This window comes from Heteronotia binoei, chromosome 18 (assembly GCF_032191835.1).
Source record: "Heteronotia binoei isolate CCM8104 ecotype False Entrance Well chromosome 18, APGP_CSIRO_Hbin_v1, whole genome shotgun sequence".
Classification (NCBI taxonomy): Eukaryota; Metazoa; Chordata; class Lepidosauria; order Squamata; family Gekkonidae; genus Heteronotia; species Heteronotia binoei.
This window is the reverse complement of record NC_083240.1, coordinates 27683220-27707775: the sequence shown is the minus strand read 5'-3', so window position 1 is coordinate 27707775 and position 24556 is coordinate 27683220. Positions and strand designations below refer to the sequence as shown.

At 46.8% G+C, this 24556-nt stretch overlaps 1 protein-coding gene across 2 annotated transcripts in view; it reads right to left on the bottom strand.

Moving 5' to 3' along the window:
* The window catches only part of SRRM3 (serine/arginine repetitive matrix 3), a 102142-nt gene that overhangs the window by 23572 nt on the left and 54014 nt on the right, over window positions 1–24556 (bottom strand). For both annotated transcript variants that reach the window (XM_060259429.1, XM_060259430.1), the window contains exons 4-11: window positions 20281–20415; window positions 18650–18730; window positions 11610–11639; window positions 10045–10113; window positions 8969–9004; window positions 6167–6217; window positions 3067–3171; window positions 2383–2560 (exon numbers count right to left, since the gene is read on the bottom strand). In XM_060259429.1, coding sequence (XP_060115412.1) covers window positions 2383–2560; window positions 3067–3171; window positions 6167–6217; window positions 8969–9004; window positions 10045–10113; window positions 11610–11639; window positions 18650–18730; window positions 20281–20415 — 685 coding nt within the window. The remainder of the gene's footprint in view (window positions 1–2382; window positions 2561–3066; window positions 3172–6166; window positions 6218–8968; window positions 9005–10044; window positions 10114–11609; window positions 11640–18649; window positions 18731–20280; window positions 20416–24556) is intronic.

Sequence of the window (24556 nt, the reverse complement as noted above, 5' to 3'; positions counted from 1 at the left end):
GGACATGTGCAGGTGCTGATCACCAGGTGCCAATAATTCTAAGGAAAAAAGGAATAGGAGGAGTTCTGTACATGCGGGTCAACGTGCCTCTTGCAGATTCCAAGTTGGCTTGAGGTCTGGAATAAGGAAGAGCCCCGCAGGCCAGCCAGAGGAAGATGACAACAGAAGGATCTGCCCCTGGAGCCAGGGATTCTGAATCCTGAGAACAAGGACCAGAACCCACAACCCAGCTGCTGCACGCACCTCTTGCTTCCTTGGAAGCAGTTAGCAGTGAAGCCGCAGACAGAAGATCTGCATGCTGGAGTGCTAGGCTCCAAGTCAAGGCTCTGCTCAGTTAGATTTCTGCTAGAGTGGTGTAGTAGTGAGAGTGTCGGACTAGGATTTGGGAAACGCAAATTCCAATTCCCTTTGTTAGGTGCCCTTGGGCCAATCACGCCCTCTCAGCCTCACCTACCTTGCAGGGTTGTTGGGAAGATAAAATAGAGGAGGGGAGAATGATGTAAGTCACTTTGGGGAGAAAGGTTGAACATAAACGAAGCAAATAAATAAATAGCTCTTGGCTAAGGGGGCACTGACTGGTCGTTGTGCAGGTTGGCTTTACTATTGAAGTGATTGGCTCCCCTCAGGCCCCTAGTTAGAGCAACACGTGTGTTACCTGGGAGCTCTCCATGGTCCCGAAAACCTGATTTATTAATTATTATTACCGCTATCTGGCTACAGCATTTGCAGTGCCGTCTTAAGAAAAGTCATACTCCTCTATTGACTGTAATGGACTTAGAAAGGTGTTACTCTCTGCTTAAGATGCCAGTGCTGGTGACCTAATGCTAGATGACTAAAGCAGCAGTTGAGCTTAAGATGCCAGTGCTGGTGACAGATGCTAGATGACTCAAGCAGCAGTTGAGCTCCACTTGAGTCTTGCTTGACATCCTTAGGAGTTCTCCCAAGTGGTGCACCACTACAACGCTAAGGACACACCTTGTCCCCTGGGCAACAGTCAAATATAGTACCAAGACTGGAGATGGAAAATAGCTTTTCAGGGAATTGAAGGTGGTATGATACAGGCAAGATTGCCTGTGATGCGCACACTTAAAAAAAAAATCCCACTACCATTTTGCTCATGAAACAGATTTTGTAGGTTTTCAGAGCATGACAATATCTTGCAAAAAATGTTTAACCAGAAATGTTTGACCAGACAGTTCAGGGGTGGACAAACTGTGGCTCAGAAGCCACATGTGGTTCTTCCACACATATTTATGTGGCTCTCAAAGTCACCATCGACCCATTGGCTGGCTTCAAAAAGACATTTCTCTTTTTAAATCACTTTGCAAAGCCAGCTGGCAGCTTGGAGAATGCATTTAAGTTGCTTTCTTTCCACCTCTCTCTCCCTCCCTCCTCCTCCATCTATTTTCCTTCCTTCTTTCCTTCTCAAACATCTGATGTTTATTCTATGTGGCTCTTATGTTAAGCAGGTGTGACCACCCCTGCTAGAGCTGAATGTACAAAAATACTGAGCTGCCTTATACAGAGTCAGATCATTGGTCCAGCTAGCTGTTTTGACTGGCAGTGATTTTCCAAGCTCTCAGGCAAAGAAGGGCCCTTCCCAACACCTACCACTTGAGATTCTTCACCTAGAGGTGCCAGAGCCTGAACCTGGAACCTTCACAAAGAACATCCTCCCTCACCCAGAGGCTCCATTGCTTTAAAATAAAGTAGGGAGGCTGCTGAGCTGAATCTGACCACCGACCTGTGCCTTCTGCCTCTCCCTGTTTGCCAGCCACAAATCATTAAAAGGGGTAACATCTGTCAGAATTTGGCAGCAGGGCATTTGGGGAACAGGATGTACAACCTTGGCACACCTCCTCCTCAACCTCTTCTCAGAGGCCTACCTGCAAGAACTACTTGTCATGTTTAATGTTTCTGTAAGGTTTTAATGTTGTAAGCTGCCCAGAGCCCGCTTGCGGGATAGGGTGGGGTATAAATTAAAAAATTAAATTACATTAAATTAAATTAAACCTATGAATAAAAGAATCTTGCCCATCCAAATTTGGAACAGGTCTTAAGGGAAGCCTCTCAGATGTGCTTCCTTCTCCCAAGGATGCTATTTTCCACCTCTGCTTGCAGCATACCTCTATGGAAATACCCAGATGTAGCCAGCTGTTGCCTGTCAGTCTATGATAGGCAGGAGAGGGAGGGACAGGGGGAATGGAGGAAGAAAATCACCTTCCCCAATCCATTCTTTTGCGAAGTAACAGAACCAGTGTCATCTGTCATACCTGGAGCGAAATTATTTAGTTGGTCAGTGAAATGCGAAAACAGGGCAGGCTGTTCTGGGAAGGAAGATCAGGGTAGGGTGAAACCAGAATGAAACAGAAGCATCCGTACCTCCTGTTGTTTCTCCGATAGGGCACCGTGGCTATGGCGGCCATTCTGGGTGCTTCCCTTGTGTCCGTTTTGGTGAGGTGTGGCTGATCGGCTGTGACCAGTGCAAGAAGAGGAGGGACTTCGGCTGGACCGATGGCTGTTGGCCTTCTGGCCATCCTCTCTGTACTTGGGGCTCAGTCTGAAAGGGAAAGGGGCAAAGAGAAGTCAGTCAAAGGTGGCCCATCCTGACCCTAATGTGTGTAGTGTAAAGTCCTGCCAAGTCACAGTTGACTTATTAGGGCTTTTTTTGTAGCAGGAACTCCTTTGCATATTAGGCTACGCACCCCTGATGTAGCCAAGAGCTTACAGGGCTCTTAGTACAGGGCCTACTGTAAGCTCTAGGAGGATTGGTTACATCAGGGGTGTGTGGCCTAATATGTAAAGGAGCTCCTGCTACAAAAAAGCCTTGCTTATGACAATCCCAGGAAGGAGCTTTCAAGGCAAGGGAGATGCAGAGGTGGTTGGCCATGGCCTCCCTCTGCAGAGTCTTCCTTGGTGGTCTCTCTTCTAAGTACTGACTGCGCTGAGCTTTTGAGATCTGATGAGATCCGACTGTACCACGCCGCCTTCCCTTCCCCCTTACTTTGGCATCACTGCCCATTTCCCCCCAAACCTGAGGCCAAAGCAAATGTTACTGTGACCTACCGACTTGTTGATTTGCAGTTGCTGTAACCTGAGGAGAGGGAGGCACTCCGGGAACTGCAGCTGCTGTGCCTGTGGGAATGCTGGGTAGATGATTCACTGTGTGACCTAGAAGAGAACACGCCCGGTGTGGGGCGGGGGGGGGGGGGAGAATGAAATAGCTAACCAGAAAGCAATACCCAGACCACCTGGCACAACTTGGTTTGTTGCATGAAAACTCTGAAGACCTGCACCATAATAATGTGTAATTTGTCCACCATTTAATAGCCACATGGTGTGGTGATTAGAGTGCAGGACCAAGATCTGGGAGACCCCCTTTCACTCATGGCTGAATAGTGCACTTTTGTTCCCCCTCTGATGCATTTTCACCATGCAAAACAGGAAAACCCACTTGCAAACTATCGCTAAAGTGCATTGGAAGTAGACTGAAAGTGCATTATTTGGCAACTGTGAAGTGCCACCAGTTTTGAATCTCCACTCTGCCGTGAAATGCGTTGGGTGGCCCTGAGTCAGTTGCTGTCTCTCAGCCTAGACAGGGTGGTTGTGATTTATTTTTGTATTTATCAGATTTATATTCCGCCCTCCTCCAACAGGCTCAGGGCGGCTGAGGATAAAACGAGGATAAAATGGATGGGGGTGGGGATAGAATGAGACACACCACCTTGAGCTCCTTGGAGGAAATGTGGGATTAAAATGTACCGAATAAGTAAATTGAATTAAGTCAAATGAAGAATAAAGGAATGACACTTGAAGAGCTACTGAGGCTACTGCCCACAGCGGACTGAGAGTGGCTTTGCCACTTGAAGTATGAGGGGGACAGAAGGTTTTTCAAAAAATAATTTTGTATTTTGTGTGTGTGTGTGTGTGTCTGTGCATGTACCTGGAAGTCATGTCAGCCTCTGGTGACCAACCCCTACTGGGGGCCTGGAGGATATTCAGAGGTGGCCGAATAAAACCTGCCCCTGCCCTCCCGATTGCTGGTATTCCAAGGAGGTCTCCCATCCAGGTACTTGCCAGAATCAATCCAGCTTAGCTGCCAAGATCTGATAAGATCAGGCTTGCCTGAGCTATCCAGGGCAGGGCTGGGGACAGATGTTTAAAGCCCCAGAGCCATTGCTCATCATCTGGGTGGAAGAGTCGCCCAGTACTAACTTTGGTACCCAGGTGATCAGCAGGGTAATTGGGGGGGGGGGGCTGAAAGTGGAGGTCACCACACGTTTTCTGTCATCATGCTACCTCCAGTGGGACTCATCTCTCAACATCCACTGTAGAGACTGCTCTGCCCAAGCCAGTTGCCAAGGCAATGGAAATCTTGTGGGACTGGGAAGTCTTGAGTGCTTAGCGGGTGGGTGGGAGGAATTGGTTCCAGGGCCCTGCACCCACCTAGGAACATCCCTGGGCATGTGATTGTAGGTTTGATTAATTAATGTACTAAAACTGACAAATCTAATGCAGTTTATGTGAGTGAAGTTTCCTTTCCTCATGGATGTTATTTTCCATCTCGGCTTGCAGCACGGCTCTATGGAAATGTCCAGATGTAGCCTGCTAGTTTATGATAGACAGAAAAAGTTAAAAGATATTCTGCAAGAGCCCTCTAAAGATGCAACCCTGTGGGAATAACTAAGAAAAAACCCCCAATTCCTATTTTTATTCCACACTTCTTCCAGTGAGTTGTGGGTATCATTCATTCGCCCATTCCTTAACAACTCCCTCCTCACATTTTATACACACAATAACCTTGTGGAGAAGTTAGGTCAAGCCCAAGAGCACCCAGTGAGCCTCTTGGCTGAGTGGAGATTTGAACCCAGGTCTCTCTCTCAGATCAAAGTCGAGCACTTTAGCTGCTACCTCACAGATTGGTTCAAATCATGGTGTAACTTAAGGCTGCCAGTCTTTCAAGAGGGGATTGGATAAACATATGGGGCAGAGGTCCATCAGTGGCTATTAGCCGCAGGGTATTGCTGGAACTCTCTGTCTAGGGCAGTGATGCTCTGTCTTCTGGTGCTTGTAGGGGGGCAACAGTGGAAGGGCGTCTAGTGTTCTGGCTCCACTGATGGCACCTGGTTGTTTTGGCCACTGTGTGACACAGAGTGTTGGACTGGATGGACCACTGGCCTGATCCAACATGGCGTCTCTTATGTTCTTCTTTCAGTATATTGCTACTAATATTCCAAGTTAATAATAATAACAATAAGTTTTTATTTATATCCCGCCTTCCCCGCCGAGGCAGGCTCAGATAGATTGCTCCTGCTGGAACAAATAACTCGGTGTTCAACCAGTAGCACCTAGCCAGTCAGGGCCCTCCAGTTCCCTGCCACCCTTACCATCTTTACCCAGCGCCTGTTTTTGGACATGGTGACAGCTTCAGGGCAAAGGAACAACAAGAATGCGGAAGTGCAGCTCCACCCTGCCTGCTGCCCTCCCTCAGCCTCACTAAGCTGCCTTTCCATCTTTTCAAGGACAACTCTGCAAGAGCGATGGCCTTGGGTCAGCCATAGCTCTTGCAGAGTTGTCCATGAAAAGGGCAGCTTCTGTGAGAACTCTCTCAGCTCCACCCACCTCACAGGGTGTCTGGTGTGGTGGACGGGGGAAGATAAAAGAGACTGTGAGCCGCTCTGAGATTTGGAGTGGAGGGAAGGATATAAATCCAATATCTTCTTCTATCTTGAAAATATGCTTAATGATGCCATACAAAGAGAACATTATAAAATCCACACTGTTTAATTAATACACTCCCTTTGATGGCTAGAATATGCTCAGGGCTGGTGTCCACATAGCTCCACACTATTTACAAACATTTATTTACAAAGTGCATATTCTGCTTTTTTGCCCCCCTTAGGGCCACCGAGGCAACTAAGAAATTAAAAAAACATAATGCATAACAAGACTCATCTTAAATGCCATGAGAAACAAACATTAAAACAATTGACACCAAGCGAAAATATAATATGCGTGCAAAACCCCCACCCCCCAACAATTAAAGCACAGGGCAGGAAGGAGGGATCACGAAGGGAGAGCCAGAGGAAATACCCGTCACCCTTCCATTCCACATGACTGAACCATGAGCCGGGCTCAGGGCTACGGAGGGCCTTTCGAAGCTCACCTTTTGCGGTTTTTGTTTTTCTCTTTCCGTTTGCTCTTGGGACTTCTGGACCTATGGGACAGTGGGAAACTGAACATGCAGAAAAAGAGCAAGATGCAGCACACAACCACAGTGGAAGTCACCATCGGCTTCATAGCCTTTTAACATTGGTGCATCCCCCCTGCCTAGGGGTGCCACGTTTCAGGGTTCCTCTTCAGGGGGAGAAATAAGATCTTTGGAAGAAGGCCAAGGTTTTTTGGGGTGGGGGGTTGGGGTTTGCCATTGAGCCACGGTTGACTTACAGCAGCCCAATGGGGTTTTCAGGGCAAGAGACATTCAGAGTTGGCTCGGTCACTGCCTGCCTCTGCATAGCAACCCTGGACTTCCTTGGTGGTCTCTCATCCCAGCACCAACCAACCCCAACCCTGCTTAGCTTCCAAGATCTGATGAGATTAAGGGTGATTCCGCACTCACCTTGGTCCGGGGCAGGCTTCTGTTTCCGCGCGGAGCAAGCTGGCGATTTCGCACCAGTTGCTCCGCACCGCCATTTTGCGCGGGGCAAACCCACAATTTGCCCTGCTGCAGTGTAAACCTGTTTTTTTCAGGCTTACACTGCGGCACACAAAATGGCGGCGCAGAGCAACTGCTGCAAAATCGCCAACTTGCTCCGCATGGAAATGAAAGCCTGCCCTGGACCAAGGTGAGTGCGGAATCACCCTAAGTCAGCCTGGGCTATTCTGGTCAGGCAACCAAGAATTAGACATGAACACATTTTTCTCCCTACTTCATTTGGAAATAGCCCAGCAATAGTGGCAAACTTTCAATGGTGTGGAGAATCTATTTCCCCCAGGGATTCTTCAGTTGCTCGTAATTCCAGATCCTCCTTGGGAGTCCAACCATCATCTCCCTCTGCCTCTCATCCCCCCCCCCCGCCCCCAACCCAGTACCTTCCACTTGCTGAGGCTGCTGCTGTTTTGGACAACACTAACTCAGCACCAGAAGGGGGTGTGGCTCAGTAGTAAAGCATCTGCTTGGCAATGGAGAAAGTCCCAGGTTCAAGCACTGGCACCTCTGGTTAAAAGGGCCAGGCATGAGGTGATGGGAAAGATCTCTGCCTGAGACCCTGGAGAGCTGCTGCCAGTCTGAGTGGACTATATTGAACCTGATGGGCCGATGGTCTGATTCAGTATGAGGCAGCTTCAGGTGTTCATGGGAAGTGCTGGTAGTGGTGGTGGGAAATGGGAGGCAAGGAAAGAGAGAGCTTCACAGCCAGCTTGCCCACCCTACTTACGCTCTTATTAGGAGTAATGCTAGAATGTTTCCCTTCTGCACTGCTCAGCTTGGCATTGAAGGTAAGCATTACAAACTGTTAACATGTATAGTCTGCAACATCATGGGAATGTGAGCGTTGCAGGCATCTCTGCCCAGAATCGAGGGGGAAGACTGCTTTGCGTGCAGCTTTTCCCCTATAGTGCAGGAGTGGCCAAACTTGCTTAATGTAAGAGCCACACTGAATAAATGTCAGATGTTTGAGATCCACAAGACATGAATGTCAAATTTTAACAGAAGGAAGGAAGGAAGGGGAAGGAAGGAATGAAGTAAGGGAGGGAGGGAGGGAGGAAGGGAAATGGGGAGGTGGAAAGAAATCAACTTTAAATGCATTTTCCGAGCCGCTGGCTGTTTTAGCTTGGAGAAGAGATTTAAAGAGAGAAATGCCTTCTCCAGGCCAGCTGACAGGGCGGTGGCGGCTTTGAGAGCCACACAATATGTGTGAAAGAGCCACACGTGGCACCTGAGCCACAGTTTGGCCACCCTGCTATAGCATCTGCCTAAGTCTGCAGGATCCTCCCTGAGGCACCAGGCAGGACAAGGCTCTCCCCTGACCCTCCTGAGCCCACCCTAAGGCCTTCAGGCTCCACCTACAATATGCACAAATAGCTTTCTTTCCTGGGTCAAAATGAAAACTGCTGTGGATGGGGGTGGGGACAACTCACAGCAGGGAGCAAGTAGCCCTGGTCACCTGTTATAGTGAACACACGTACATCCTGCATATTGCTAGGACCATGGTTCAGTGAAAGACCCTCTACTTTGCATGCAGGAGATCCCAGGTTCAAACCCCAGCATCTCCAGTTTAAAAACACCAGGCAACAAGTGATGGGAAAGACCTATACCTGAGACCCCGGGGAGCTGCTGCCAGCCTGAGTGGACAATACTGACCATTACTGTCTGATTTAGTGTAAGGTAAGCTTCATGTGCATTCATGCACGTTTGCCAGGAACAGTCAACCTGCATTCATTTTACAAATGAAAGCAGGGATAAATGTTTGTTGTCAATCACACATTAGGCTGTACGTGTGCCAGATGTAATGTGAGAATGACTCAATGCACGTATAAAGAAAAATCACACCGTACATGGTCCCTCTCTTCATGACTTCATGGTGGTCTGAACAAGAAGGCACAGAGACTGCATTGACATGGTGTTTCCCTGGGGTTGATGTTGCCAAGTACAGTTCAAAGGGAAACAGAACAGATACCACTTCAGGATTCTCACACCGTGTTCTTTCATACACACCATCCATGCAAAAGGAGGACAGTCAGTTAGCAGAGCGAAATGGGTCGTGAACTAATATTGCAGTGCCTCAGTTAAGGTGCCTCCAATCAACGTGGGAATTGGCCACCAGAAGTCAGCGCATCGTCCAATCAGGTTTGGATGAAGGGAGAGAACAGAGGACTATTTCTGGATTTTGCATGTGTGTGTGTTGGGAGGTGTTATTGGTGAAAGGAAGGAAAGGAGTGGAAAGGAATCCACACTGTTAGGTCTCACCTGTGCCTCCTCTTCTTGCGGGATCCTGATGCAGATCTGAAGGGCAGCCGATGAGAGGAAAACAAAGAGGGAGGAGGGAAAGGGGGGCCATTGGTTGAGATGGTCAACAAGAAGTTAACTTGAGCATCTCTTTCTTTGCAAATGCCAGTTCCAAGCATCACCCCAGGACATCCCATGAAGTGTGAGGAAGAAGCACTGGACACTCCAGGCTGGGACTAAGCATTAAAAGGTGGGGCTATGCAGATAAGGGCAGATTTGATTCTCATTGGCTGGGGTCACCATTAGGGGAAAGAAAGGGGGTTATCCTACGCCACACACAAGGCACTGCCAAGCGCACCCCTTTGGTTTCTCCCATTTAAAGGAGTTTCCGTCCCCTTGTTCATTATTCTTTGGCCTGGTACTTTACTCCTTTTTAAAAACCTTTTCCTGCTTGATTTCTAATGGCTCGAGCTGTGCCCTCTGCCCCTTTCTAATGCTTTACATTGTTACTTTCCACGTTTATTTTTATTGGTCTATGATTTGAAGCAGACAAATCGAGAAGGCAGGTATAAATATTCTTACCAAAATGTCTTAAGCTATCCACTGTTATTATGGGGTCCTACAAATCTAGTTTCTCATTGGGACTTTCCACAATGTATTTCAAGGTTGTTTTAAGTGATTGAAATGTACTGGTCGATGACTGTAATAAACCTGAACTCCTTACCAAGTTTTTTTTTAAAAAACCCAGAACATCCTTCTAGAGATATATGAACTTGCTCCTTCCCATCGACACTGGGTAGCCTGATCCTACACAGAGTTAATTTTTTTTTAAAGGGAACTACTAAAAGGTTTCAGGTGTATCAGCTCCATATGAGAAATACAACCAGGTTCAACATCCAAGAAGAAAACTGAATAAGGGGAATTTTGGAAGTGCCTCTAAGAACCGACTCTGCAGTGTCAGCAGAGACCCCTGCCTAATTTGTGGGGAAAGGGATGGAATCTGACTGCCCAGTGGAAGTGAGAAATGGAGAGAGGAACTGATACAGTAGTGAATGTGTGTGTGGAGGGGTGAGGCGAAAGCTGTCACAGCCACTTACCTGTCCCTCCTATGCTTTTTCCCTGTCTTCTTCTTCTTCTCCTTCCGGACTGGAGAAGAGCTGTCCCCGCTGGAAAGTAAACAGAAGGAACCATTTCGTGAAGCTGAAAGAGGTGCTCAAGATAGGACTGAAAGGCATTAATGGATTTGCTGTCCCTGGATAAATCCAAGGCTGGGCATTTTTGAACCTGGAGTTTGGATCCTAAACTTCCATGCACAGAAGAATAAGAAGACAACTTTCACTAACTGCTTCTTTGCATTACAAGCTCTCACTTTGACGCCCCCCCCCTCATGGAGGTTCCAGAGTGGGGGGTTCCACTGATCCACAGGAGCATAAGTTGCACAGGCAACTGCAGCAGGACAGGGAACCGGGAAAGTTAGTATTTTTGCAGTGTGCTCTGTCTTATTTCTTAGCCCTTGTTTAAGGGGAAGGACAGTGGCTCAGTGGTAGAACATCTGCTTGGTAAGCAGAAGGTCCCAGGTTCAATCCCCGGCATCTCCAACTAGAAAGGGTCCAGGCAAATAGGCGTGAAAAACCTCAGCCTGAGACCCTGGAGAGCCACTGCCAGTCTGAATAGACAATACTGACTTTGATGGACCGAGGGTCTGATTCAGTATAAGGCAGCTTCATATGTTCCCACATGTGTGGGATTCTGCCACGCTACCTCCCTTTGACCTTGGCTGCACATTTGCTGGTTCTGGAAAAGGCAGAAAGGAAGCTTCCTTTTTCTTAAAAAACGACTTTAGTATATAGGACTGAAATGTTACAGTTATTTACTGATGAAGGAACTGAGATGGGGTTTGGCTCAGCAGTTGAACATCTGCCCTTGTAGGTGTGAAAAACTTCCACCTAAGACTCTGGGGAACTGCTGCCATTTTGAGCAGACAATACAGATCTTGACGGACCAGAGGTCTGATTCAGTATAAGGCAGCTTCATGTGTTTGCTTGCTGAATTACATTTCTTGAATAAGTTTTAGATGGCTTATAATGTAAGATCTCAAATTTTATACAACAAATTCTCCTCCAAAGTACCTCATATAGTTACACACACATTTCTTGGTAGATTTCCCCATACGTCCCATAATTTGTTTAATTTGATCACAAACTTTCCCCCCTGGAACTTCTGAATTTTAACACTAAGACGTTATCGTTCTCTCTCTCTGATACCAAAATTGATCGTCGTGCCTATTGGAAGGGCAACAAAGTGGAACCGCCTCAGGAGATGTAGAGCTTTTTGAATTCTGGAGGAACTCTTGAGACATATAGAAAAATATTACATGGTAAATGAAAGAGAAGAGAAGCATTCCCAAAGACTCGATGAGGCCTGAGTATGCTCATTGCACTGGGATGTGTCCTTGGTAGACAGATGCCCAGCCATGCTGACCCTCAATGCTAACTTTGATTACATACAGTCCTGCATGAGTTTCTCACCTCATGATGACATGGGGGGAAAATATATATCATCCAAATGTTGCTCAACACCATCCCTTTAGCTTCTTCCTCCTCTTTCTAGCGTCTCTCTTCCTCCTACAGAAAGCTCTGCTGGAACAATGACTGCAACTCACCTGCGTTCTGATCCAGGCTTCCTCTTTTTGCTGAGGTTGCATGGCAGGAAACAGAAACATGCAGAGGGTTAAGGAAAGAGAGGGAGAAAGGGTTTGAGGAAAGGGTCAGGCTTCTGAAATCAGCTTAACATAGGAGGTTGCTCAGGTTTTGGACTATACAAGCTATGGATTGGGGCCACTTGCATTTTCTGCACAAGCCCTGAGGAAGGATAAGTGAACGCGATCCTTGACCCAGAAAATATCCAGCTGTCCTCAAGCAGAGCCAGGGCCTTTTCGGTCTTGGCTCCAACCTGGTGGGATGCTCTGCCAAGTGAGATCTGAGCCCTGAGAGATTTGATGCAGTTCTGCAGGGCCTGCAGGACAGAGATGTTCTGCCAGGCCTCTGGTTGAAGGCAGTGATGGTTACCATTCTAGACTTCCCTTTCCTTACCCTTTCTTTTTTCTTTTCCCCTCCCTCCCCATTGGTGTTCTCTCTTTTACTGACTAATTGTAAACTATTTATCCTCCCTCCCTGTAGGGGGAATTAGATTCTGCTCCCTTATATGCCATCTTTTGCAAAGATTGTGTAAAAAGTTTTCATAATTTTATATTATATATATATTACAATTATATTATATCTATTGTTTATGTACATGTTGTTACCCACTCTGAGCCCTGTTGTACAGAGAAGGGTGGGTTATAAATCCAACAAACAAACAAACAAACAAACAAACAAACACAATGAAAGCTGACGTCACAGCTCCTACAGATGTCAAAACAGGCATCACAGCCTGTAGCCATTCTCTGATGAGATCTCCACAGTAGATGAAAGATGCAACTTGATTTCTAAGGCAGAAAACAAACCGAAGCAGTCTTCCCGGTTTATACCCATATCTATCACCTTCCCTTCCTATTGGTGTCTTCCTTATCCCAGCTTATCTTCCTAGCAGCTCCAAGAAGGATCAAAACTAGCCCAAGGCTGCCTAACAAGTTTCACAGCAGATCAGCATTCAAACCCAGGTTTCCCCAACACACATTCTAGCCAGTATAAAACGCTACTCCTCTCTCTTGCTCATTTACACTCTTATGAATGCCAGGCATATGAGGGGCTCATGATTAAGCAACAACAAAACAGAAAGGCACTCAGCATATGCTCAGAGACACTTATTTCCCTTCTCTCCCCCTTGATGTTGATGGCAAGCTTCAGGAGTGAACCCTAGCTAGCCAGGCCCCAAATTAAAATCTAGGCATCTGTGGTCACCATTAGTGTGCATACATATGCACCTGAGGTGTTTATCCAAAGCAATGTGTCTCTTGTTTATTTTAAAATGCCGCATTGCGTTCCTGCATCCACAGCTGTGTTCTCACTATGTGTGCCGTGGGCGTCTTTATCGTGGATTCCTTCTTTCTCAATCCAGGTGTCCCCGTCTCTCCCCGCTGTGTTTGACTGCATGCGTGGGGGCATCTCTGCGTTCAGCAGCCAGCTCGAAAAACCCTGTCCTGCCGTCTGTCAGTACCCAAGGGCACCAAAATTCAATGGCGGGATGCCTACTGCCATCTGGTGGCAGATTAGAGGTATAACAAGATAGGGGATAACCACTGCTTCACACTTTGTATTCCTTGTCTTATGCTTCATACTCAGCCACCATGGAAGGGGATTTTTGTTTCTCTGCAACTGAACCCCCCAAAGAGGCTGGAACCTGTGACTGCTCTGGTCGCTAACTAAATGTACCAACAAGTCCAGCAAAGAGTGAGTATAAATGGAGGACAGTAAGCAGTGGGTGCTTCGCAGGGCTCGGTACTGGGTCCCATGCTCTTTAACTTGTTCATAAATGATTTAGAGTTGGGAGTGAGCAGTGAAGTGACCAAGTTTGCAGATGACACTAAATTGTTCAGGGTGGTGAAAACCAGAGAGGATTGTGAGGAACTTCAAAGAGATCTGTTGAGGCTGGGTGAGTGGGCGTCAACGTGGCAGATGCGGTTCAATGTGGCCAAGTGCAAAGTAATGCACATTGGGGCCAAGAATCCCAGCTACAAATACAAGTTGATGGGGTGTGAACTGGCAGAGACTGACCAAGAGAGAGATCTTGGGGTCATGGTAGATAACTCACTGAAAATGTCAAAACAGTGTGCGTCTGCAATAAAAAAGGCCAACACCATGCTGGGAATTATTAGGAAGGGAATTGAAAACAAATCAGCCAGTATCATAACGCCCCTGTATGAATCGATGGTGCTGTCTCATTTGGAGTACTGTGTGCAGTTCTGGTTGCCGCACCTCAAATAGGATATTATAGCATTGGAGAAAGTCCAGAAAAGGGCAACTAGAATGATTAAAGGGCTGGAACACTTTCCCTATGAAGAAAGGTTGTAATGCTTGGGACTCTTTAGCTTGGAGAAACGTCGACTGCGGGGTGACATGATAGAGGTTTACAAGATAATGCATGGGATGGAGAGTGTTGAGAAAGAGGTACTTTTCTCCCTTTCTCACAATACAAGAACTCGTGGGCATTCGATGAAATTGCTGAGCAGACGGGTTAAAACAGATAAAAGGAAGTACTTCTTCACCCAAAGGGTGATTAACATGTGGAATTCACTGCCACAGGAGGTGGTGGCGGCCACAAGCATAGCCACCTTCAAGAGGGGTTTAGATAAAAATATGAAGCAGAGGTCCATCAGTGGCTATTAGCCACAGTGTGTGTGTGTGTGTGTGTGTGTATATATGTATATATATATATGTGTGTATATATATATATAATTTTTTTTTTTTTGCCACTATGTGACACAGAGTGTTGGACTGGATGGGCCATTGGCTTGATCTAACATGGCTTCTCTTATGTTCTTATTCCATTCTCTAATGCACAGGGTTGCCAACTCTCGGGTAATTCCTAGAGATTTGGGGATGGAGCATGTTCAGGGAGCTCAGCAGAGATGTGATACCATACAATGGATTCTCCAAAGCAGCCATTTTCTTGGGGGGAAATAATCTTTGTAGCCTACAGAAAAGTTTTAATTTTGGGAGAACACCAGGCCCCACGTGGAGGCTGGCAATGCTACTTACATGTGAGCTCATTCAGCATGATTTGCTATAAAATGTTCTATGTGACAAAGAGCTCAATAGTTGGGAAAGACCCTTCTCAGCTGGAGAACCCCACCACACTCGTGATTGTAGTTAGAAACACAGGTGTGAATTTTCATTTCATATAATGCATCTGAAGAAGTGAGGCTGACTCACGAAAGCTTATGCTGAAGGAAAATGGGTTAGCCTGAAAGGTGCCTTTTGGTTTTCTCTACGCTGTCCAACAAAAGATTAACAAAGAAGTCACCAAGAGGATTCTTACTCGCCTTTCAAGTCCACCTGACTTCACAATCAGTGTGACAGATGCCAAACACCTCACACTTCAAAAACCAGGTCAGCTGTCAGTCTTCCTCAGGGGCACAACTGTATGTTGCAACATTTGACATATGAAAAGGGAACCTTGGATTTTGAGGGAATGCATACGTACATACTGAAGCTGCACGTCAAAGTCATAATTAGCTCATTTTACATCTGGGGCAAAAATATAAAATTGCACACCTATACATTCATAGCAGTTATTTTGATTAAAAGGTAACTATATAAATAACAAGAGTTATAATAACACAACTTACGTTTGAGTCATTATATACTTTATCTGTGCCCCTCAGCTTTGTGTAGCTGAGACAAGCATTCTACTTGCCTTGCCCTTGTTACAGCTCTGCTGTACATGCGTGGAAGGGGAGGGTGGTCTGTACCATGCATTCCCCCCTTCAATCACATTTTTAAAACCCTGCAGAATCGGCTTGAGGCACTGTGATATTCCACCTGTGGTGTGGATTCATGCAGGTCTTGTTATTTCTCTGTTTTCATTTATAGGTATGTTTGTGACCACAACCCTGAGGCCTTTTCTGTTTGGGAGGGAAAGCCCCACACTTAATAAGACATCACTGTCCTCTAATTTGTACCATGTTAGAGTGTAATTATTACCATGTTAGAATGTAAATTGTCACCAGGCAAATTTAAATAATACATAGAGGCCAAAGATTTGATCATGAACTGGCCTGTCAGCATTTGGTAATTTACTGGACATTAACCATCGCTGAACTAAATAACAGACACTGATGAGACCTGCCTCTGGCTCTTGAGGGGACCATCCTGCCCTCCCTCCTGCCCTGGTATTTAACACATTATATTTCACTTGAATATTCCAAGGGAGAGTCCAGTGGTCAATAAAAACAGGATTTTATTTCTTTCCCTATGGGGGAAAATAAAGGTTTTAGTGTTCCAAAATAAATTGTGCATAAACATATCTGTTGGGGAGATGTATATTGGAGAAACAATGTAATTAAGGGACAAGTTGTTTGAGAGATGAAGAGGCAGCCAGAAATTGTCAGTCTATGAGGATAAAACAGCCAAATTTCTCTCAGGTTTCCCCAGCTCGTTCAAGATTTCCGGATCTTTTACAATCTGCCTGTTAGAGTCCCTCTACCCAGAAATACTGTGTTCAAGAGTTTCTAAATTAGTCTGTGGTCCTCTGGGTCACCACACTGGACCAAACCTGCTATTTTCTGTCAAGAGACACTGCAGGATAGACCTACTTATTCTACCCTGCCTGTCAGAATGTCTAGGCCAGCAGTCCCCAACCCTTTTGAGCCTGAGGCAACCTTTGGAAGTCTGAGGTAGCATGGTGGGTGCAGCCACAAAATGGCTGCCACAGGAGGCAGAGCCAGTGACAAAATGGCCACTGAAGGTTACCATCAGTCACACAGTGGAGATACTTGTGCAGTAGTGGCAGCTGCTGCTAAAGCAACTTTTAAAAAAATCTGCAGTCAATAAAATCTCCAGTATCCAGTCAGAAGACTTGTGGGGGGCAAAAGCCCCATATATAGGCCCTCCCACTTTCTAAAAATAACCACTTGCTGGTGGGGTTTCCAACTTCCAGGTGGTGGCTGGAGATCTACCACTATTACAGCTGATCTCTAAGCAATAGAGATCCGTTCCCTGAAGAAAATGGCCACTTTAGAAGGTGGACTCTAAGGCATTATACCCCATTAAAATCATTCCCCTACCCAGACTGTACCCCCAAAATCTTCAGTTATTTCCCAAACTGGAGCTGGCAACCATATGTGGTAGGCATGGGAAAAGTGTCAACTGGTGCTAAGATACCCATGAGTGCTTCATGGAGGACCCCTGGCCTAGACCCTACCTAAGGAAAATGACAGTTCAGTACTTCTCTTTTCCACCAACTGGCCCTCCCCTTTCCCTCTCTGGGTTCCCAGGGTTCTAAAGGGTCTCCCCCCCTCCCCTTGTTCTGCTGCACTAACAGAATAAAAAAGGTAATTAGCTGACAAGGGGGAAAGGGGATAGCCTCAGTCCTGTCCATCATAGGCACTGCTGCAATTTCTGTAACACAAGTTTCCTGTCCTTAAGGATGCAAAAACAGGTTTGAAAATGCACGTGGTATCTGGAATCTCAGCAACAGGAGAGCAAGATTTCCTGCATGCAGGGAATTCTCTTCAGTCTGACTGGCTTTGAATTAATTGAGGCAAAATAGGAAAAAGTTGAGGAAGCAGGCGTATAAAATAAGAAAAACTGTACAGACTCATTCAATTTGCGTCACGTGAGCTGGTTACAGAGCTGATGCAGAAAGCATCACCAAAGAAGTGGGGGTGGGATTGCTAATGAGCTTTTGGGACTTTTAAGGCAGACTTTTGGGAGACTCTAGACTGAGAATATAAAAATATCCCTGCTGGATCTCCATCTACTGTGGCACCACCATGTCCTCCAGATTACTCAGGAGACCTCACAAACAGGGAACAGCCTGTTTTTGTATCCTGAAAAAAACACTGGCACTGAAACTGGCCAATATGAGTTAGATCAGGGGTGGCCAATCAGTGGCTTGGGAGCCACATGTGGCTCTTTCACACAATATTGTGTGGCTTTCGATGGCCCTCCCACCCCACTGGCTGGCTTGGAAAAGGCATATTTCTTCAAATAATTTCTCCAAGCCAGCTGGCAGCTTAGAGAATGCATTTGAAGTTGCTTTCTTTCCACTTTTCCCTCCCTCTTCCCTTCCCCATCTATTTTCCTTCCTTCCTTCCTTCTCTCAAACATCTGATGTTTCATGTCTTGTGGCTCTCAAACATCTGACATTTATCCAGTGTGGCTCTTATGTTAAGCAAGGCCACCCCTGAGCTAGATGATACTTTGGCAGTGATGCTTTGTATCTTAGCGCTTGCGAGGCAACAGTGGGTGGGCTTCTGGAATTCTGGCCCTGCTGGTGGGCCTCCTAATGGAACCTGGGTTTTGGCCACAGTGTGACACAGAGTGTTGAACTGGATGGGCTACTGGCCTGATCCAACATGTCTTCTCTTATGTTCTTATGTTCAAGGGTCTGATTCAATATAACGCAGTTTGCTATGCTGGCATAGGGAGAAGGAATGGTCCATTGGTAGAGTTCACACTTTTTTATGTAAAAGATCCCAGATTCATAGGTGGCACTCAACAGGGGGTGGCTGGTATTCTCCCACTGTTCAGCTTCTTTCCTTCAGGAGACTTACAAAAAAACCAGAAGTGATGTCACAGCCACCCCCTGATACTCTGGTAATTGCCCAGATCTCTACTGTCTTTACCACTGAGATCTGAGAATTCCTAGAGATTTGGTAGATGTTTGTGATGTCACATCTGTGTTTTCACCAGCAGTGACATCATCACAACACATGCAAGACTTTTTACCACAGGTTCTGCCCCCCCCCCCCCCCGAAACTGATATGGGACCTCTATGGATTCAGTGCCTGACACTTTAAAGAATTCTGAGCAGCACATACTGGGAGGGACAACTTTCAGTCAGAGCAGATGATGATGAGTTACCCACAGAGACAGCCTGGCATTATTTAGATCTTTTTGTATGTTTCATTCACACTCTCATCCAAAAGCCGATTCTCTAAGTAATGTGGCTGGATCTCAGAATTTCTGATTCTGTTCATTCACCTGTGCCTGTCCAGAGCAAACCTTGTGGTTTCATTTGGAGTGAAGTATGACTCACCGGCTCCGGCGGTGACCCGATTTCTTTTTCTTTTTCTTCTTGGGTGGGGGAGAGGTTGAAGTGCTGGACCGCCTCTTCAGCCTGGGGCAGAAAGAAAGAGAGCGAACTGGTAGCTTGACACCTTCTTTTGTTTTTGCTGTCAGGAGGCAAGTTGACTTATGGGGGCCTGTAGGGTTTTCAGGGCAAGAGATGTTCAGAGGTGATTTGCCATTGCCCATCTCCATTTCATGACCCTGGTATTCCTTGGTTGTCTCCCATTCACGTGCTAACCAGGGCCGACCCTGCTAAGCTTCTAAGATATGAAGACACTAGGCTAGCCTGGGCTTTCCAGTTCAAGGTTGATACCTTCTGTCTGTCACATTTTAATCCAACTCTTCCTCTGAGGAGCTCAGGACATGCACCTGGTTCACTCTTCCCCATTTTAGTCTCACTACAACCCTGCGAGGTAGGCAAGCATAAAAAGGAACAATATAGAGAACGTCAGATTTTGGACCGATGTGAATGGTCTGTTCCACATGGCAACAGTCCTCTGGGGTTTCTCCATTGTCCCTGAGGCTGCCACGTCTCCACAGGATGAGTTTCCTCTCATTTTAGGATTGCCAACCTCCAGGTGACAGCTGGAGATCTCCAGGGATTATAACTCATCTCCAGGCTACAAAGCTCAGTTCACCTGCAGATAATGGCTGCTTTGGAAGGTGGGCGGGCTCTAGGGCATTATACCCCACTGGAATCCCTCCCCTCTCCAAACCCCACCCTCCCCAGGCTCCACCCCCCCAAATCTCCAGGGATTTCCCAACCCAGAGCTGTCATCTCTACTCATTTTCCCTTCCTCGACCTCTGTGGTGGCCATTCGCTCCATGTTACCCAGGTGCTTTTATAGATTTTTTTTAAAAGTTCCAGTAATCGACGTGCCAATGTATCATCATATCAGTATACTGATAGATCAATTACTGATTCTAAAAAAAAAGAACCTCCAAAAAGCTTCCTGGTGGTTTGGGGGCAGGATGGCCACTGCAGGGACTGGGGCAGGGGAAATGATGCCAAAGTAGTCAGGACTAGAGAAATGTGGTTTTCCCCACCCACATGGCAGCCATCCAAGCTTTGCGGTGATCCTTCCCAAAACATCACAGCCTTGGGGATGGGGTAAACCCAGGAGATGCAGGAAAGCACCAAGATGCTGTGGGAAAATGGGGAGGAAACTTGCTTCCCAACAGCACCTGTCCCAGGACAAACAAGGTGTTTTCTGTTGCCCCACAAGGTAGGACCAGAACCAACAGGTTGAAATTACATCAGAAGAGTTTCCGGCTCAACATTAGAAAGAACTTCCTGACAGTCAGAGCGATTCCTCAGTGGAACAGGCTTCCTTGGAAGGTGGTGGGCTCTCCTTCCCTGGTGGTTTTTAAACAGAGGCTAGATGGCCATCTGACAGCAATGTGGATCCTGTGAATTTAGGGGGAAGTGTTTGTGAGTTTCCTGCATTGTGCAGGGGGTTGGACTAGATGACTCTGGGGTCCCTTCCAACTCTATGATTCTATGTAAGATGGTTGACTTTTAGAAAGGTTTAAACCCTGGCAAAAAAGTTGTCCCAACCAAACTCTCACAAGAACCCAGATGATATCCTGGTCACTCACCTGTACTCTCGGTGACTGCTGTCATCTTGATAGCAGTCAGTCGCACAGTCACACTGCACGGGGTAGCCCTCCCCATAGGCGGGGTACTCCATGGCGTATTCCTCTCCATCCACCATATGATGGTTTTCTATCACTCTGTCCAAGGGGAGAAGGATGGAAAACAGAAGCAACATGTAAAGATGCATTAAATGTTTCCTTTTACATTCACAGATATAGCCAACTTCCTTTAGGCTGGCAATGCACGTTGGGGACACTAACCGGCAAAAGTGGATACATAGATTTAAACCCTTGGTCTACATTGCATGTGTACTGTTCTAGGCAACTGTGAATTCTTTTCTGCATTCAAACGCATGGGAGAAAAGGTGGTTGTGCATGGCACAGGATGTGGTGTTCAGCAATCTGATGTCCTCACCACCCTAGCCAGGTCTAGCACTGGTCAGTGAGCAAATCTTGACACTATTCAGAGTCCAAATTAGGCATCTGGCAGACACATGGGCCAATGAGACCCAATATCATATAACAGTTAGAGTGTCAGATTAAACCCGATCTGCGTTCAAATCTAAACTTGAGCACAAAACACATTGCATAATCTTAGACTACGACATTGGATTTATTTTCTGCCCTCCACTCAAAGTCTCAGAGCAGCTCACCTTTAGCTTCCCCCCCACAACAGACACCCTGTGAGGTGGGTGGGGCTGAGAGAGCTCTCTCAAAAGCTACCTTTTCAAGGACAAGCTCTGTGATAGCTATTGGCTGACCCAAGGCCATTCCAGCAGATGCAAGTGGAGGAGTGGGGAATCAAACCCGTTTTTCCCAGATAAGAGTCCGCGCACTTAACCACTACACCAAATTGGGACCGATTTCCCACTCGCCTTATGTCGCTCTCAGCGGGGCTTCCGTCTGATTTCACACTATCTGCCCCGGGGCTGCAACCAGCTGCAGTTTTTTTGCGTAGCAAACAGAAACCTCTAAAAACCTGTTTGCTGTGCGAAAAAGCTGATGCTAGTTGCAGCCCCGGGGCAGATAGTGTGAAATTAGACAGAAGCCCTGCTGAGATGAGGAGAGTAAGTGCGGCGTAAGGCGAATGGGAAATCGGTCTGGCTCTCAGTATGTTTTAAGCCAGTGATCCACTCCCCCCCCCCTTTCATTGTCACCTACCTGACAGGATTGTTGTGAGGATAATATTGGGGAGAAGGAGAAAAATCATGCACATTGTCCTGAACCCCTCAGATCAAAATGGTAAAAGTAAACACATGTTAACAATCCGGATTTTCTGATTTATTATGAGAAGTCTTGCCTATGCTATGAAGACTGCTACATATGCTTACAGGATCTGAATTAGCCTGGAGCCAGAGAACCAAGAAAACACCAGCACAAATGTGCATAGAGATTGCAGCGGGAATCCTCTGGTTCTGAGACTTTGTGCTTGTATAGCGTGGAGGGGTTTTTTAATTATACAGACAGGCTGGTAAATTCTTTTAGACACCAACCCTCCCCTCTTTGTTTGTCTTGCCCTCTAAAGATGTCAAAAAGGGGTGGGGGGACTTGGCAAGGAAAAGCGGTGTCGCTTAGCAGAGATGTCGCCCCGGCAGGCATTAATCTCCGTCCTCTCGGGGAGTTTAACCCAATTACAAGCTGAGTGAGTAATTGACCGCTTTAAGGGAAATTTAACCCCAGGATGTTTTGGCTCAGAAAATACAACAGAACCGTTTGTGGGCTGGCAAAGCAGGGAAAAGGAGGGTGGTTAGGGCAGAGGAGGGTCTAGCCAGGGCTTTCGTTTTGTGCACAGCTTCTGATGCTGGAGCAGAGAACACAGATGCACAACACTGCGACTGGTACATGTATGTTTAAATGCCTGAGTCGCTGCGCATAACATACAGGGAAAGAGATTCTGTTCTTTTTTTAAAAATTGTGGGCAGACAGGAAGTAGCTATGTACCGTTTGGCTGAGGGTCTCCTGAAGGAACATGGGCACTGAATTTAAGGTAAAATGTATTTTTTAAAAATTCTCATGAATTGCTTTGGAAGGCCATGCTTGGCAGAAAGGTGGGGGAGAGAAATATGAAACAACTGTATTGGTCAGAGACCTAGCCATGCAAATACACATGTGATGTTTGTAGTGGAGGTGCCAGTTTGGTGTAGTGGTTAAGTGCAGTGCGCGGACTCTTATCTGAGAGAATCGGGTTTGATTCCCCCCCTCCTCCACCTGCAGTTGCTGGAATGGCCTTGGGTCAGCCATAGCTCTCACAGGAGTTGTCCTTGAGAGCTCTCTCAGACCCCACCCCCCTTGCAGGGTGTTTGTTGTGAGGGAAGAAGTTAAAGGAGATTGTAAACTGCTCTGAGACTCTGATTCAGAGAGAAGGCTGGAGTATAAATCGATGGTCTTCTTCTTCTGGTTCGTGCTAGGCTACCTGGGCCTGAACGTTTAAGGGAAACCATGGGTCAGCCCTTGGTTCAAGCAGAGAGGGGTTAAAAGCGTGTTACTCTCAAAAGAAGACTTGGTTACATCAGGAAAGATATAAATGTTCTGGAACGCTTCCAGGCTAGGGCTGCATAAACATCCTATTTTGGGTGCTTGTTCCTGGCAAAGCACTGTCCCGCTTTTGTCCTTGGTGAAGAACAGGGAAAATGTCCTTTTCAAATAACAACGAGGGGGCCTCAAATGAGTGCCCTCTGATTTTCAGTTCTCTCCACAAGACAGCCTGGTGTAGCAGTTAGTGTCAGGCTAGGGGTATAATAGGAGAGCCAGTTTGGTGTAGTGGTTAAGTGTGCGGACTCTTATCTGGGAGAACCGGGTTTGATTCCCCACTCCTCCACTTGCACCTGCTAGCATGGCCTTGGGTCAGCCATAGCTCTGGCAGAGGTTGTCCTTGCAAGGGCAGCTGCTGTGAGAGCCCTCTCCAGCCCCACCCACCTCACAGGGTGTCTGTTGTGGAGGAGGAAGGTAAAGGAGATTGTGAGCCGCTCTGACACTCTTCGGAGTGGAGGGCGGGATATAAATACAATATCTTCTTCATCATCATCTTCTAGGATCTGGGAGACCGGAGTACAATTTCCCACTTGGTCATGAAGTTTATCAGATGACCTTGGGCCAGTAACATTCTTTTATTCTAACTTGCTCTACAGGGTTGTTGGAGAAGAAAATGAGAACGGGAGAATGATGTTTACTGGAGGAACACAGAATGCAAAACTGTGGGGTATAATAGAAATGAAAGGCCAAACTACTGGTGATGCTAGAATTCTGGGACTGAAATTCTAGCTGAGGAACAGGGGCCTAAAAACAACTGAGTGTGTATTTGCATCTGGGCTACAGTGCTGGGGAAAGAGGAGTTTAGTTCCCCCCCTCACCAATGCCAGTTATTTGAACAAAAATGCCTCCTGCAGGCTGCTTTATGTTGTGCATGGGGAGGGGGGGAAGACCTGTATTTTGCATAGGGTTGCCAGGTACAACTCAGGAAATATCTGAGGAGTTTGGGGGTGGAGTCAGGAGACTTTGGGGGTGGAGCCGGGAGCATGGTTGTGACAAGCATGATTGAATACCGAAGGGAGTTCTGGCCATCACATTTAAAAGAACCACACTCCTTTTAAATACCTTCCCTTCATTGGAAATAATGGAGGATGGGGGCATCTTCTTCTGGGGCTCACATAACTGGGCTCCCTAGTCTAATCTTTTTGAAACTTGGAGGGTGTTTTTAGGAGACGCACCAGATACTATGCTGAAAATTTGGTGCCTCTACCCCCCAAAAACAGGGGGGCCCCACAGAGCCCCAGATACCCACAGATCAATTCTCCATTATATCCTATAGGAATCAGTCTCCATAAGGTATAATGGAGTGCCCAGCGGACATTCAACCGACTCCCCACTTCCTGATAACCCTGAAATGGGGGGAGGGCCACCTGGGGATTTGTCCCCCCCCCCATGAGGTTTAAAGCAATATAGGGAGTTACCAATAAAAAATAACAGCACAGTGGCCAGGACTAACAAATCCAGATTGGGAAATTCCTGGAGATTTGGGGGTGGAGTCTTGGGAGAGCAGAATTTGGGCACAGGAGAGGAGGGAGCTGGTGTGAGGCCATAGAGTCAGCTCTCTAAAGCTCCAATTTTCTCCAGCACAACTGATCTCTTGCCAATTTAGGGTTGTCAGACCCACACTTTTGCAGGGTGCTTCTCTGTTGCCAGCCAGCTGACTGGCAGAGGGAAATCCCACCCCCAACTGGCTCAAAAGGTGATATGATGATGTCCCCTGGAAGTGATGTCAGCACGTTGGCAACGTCGC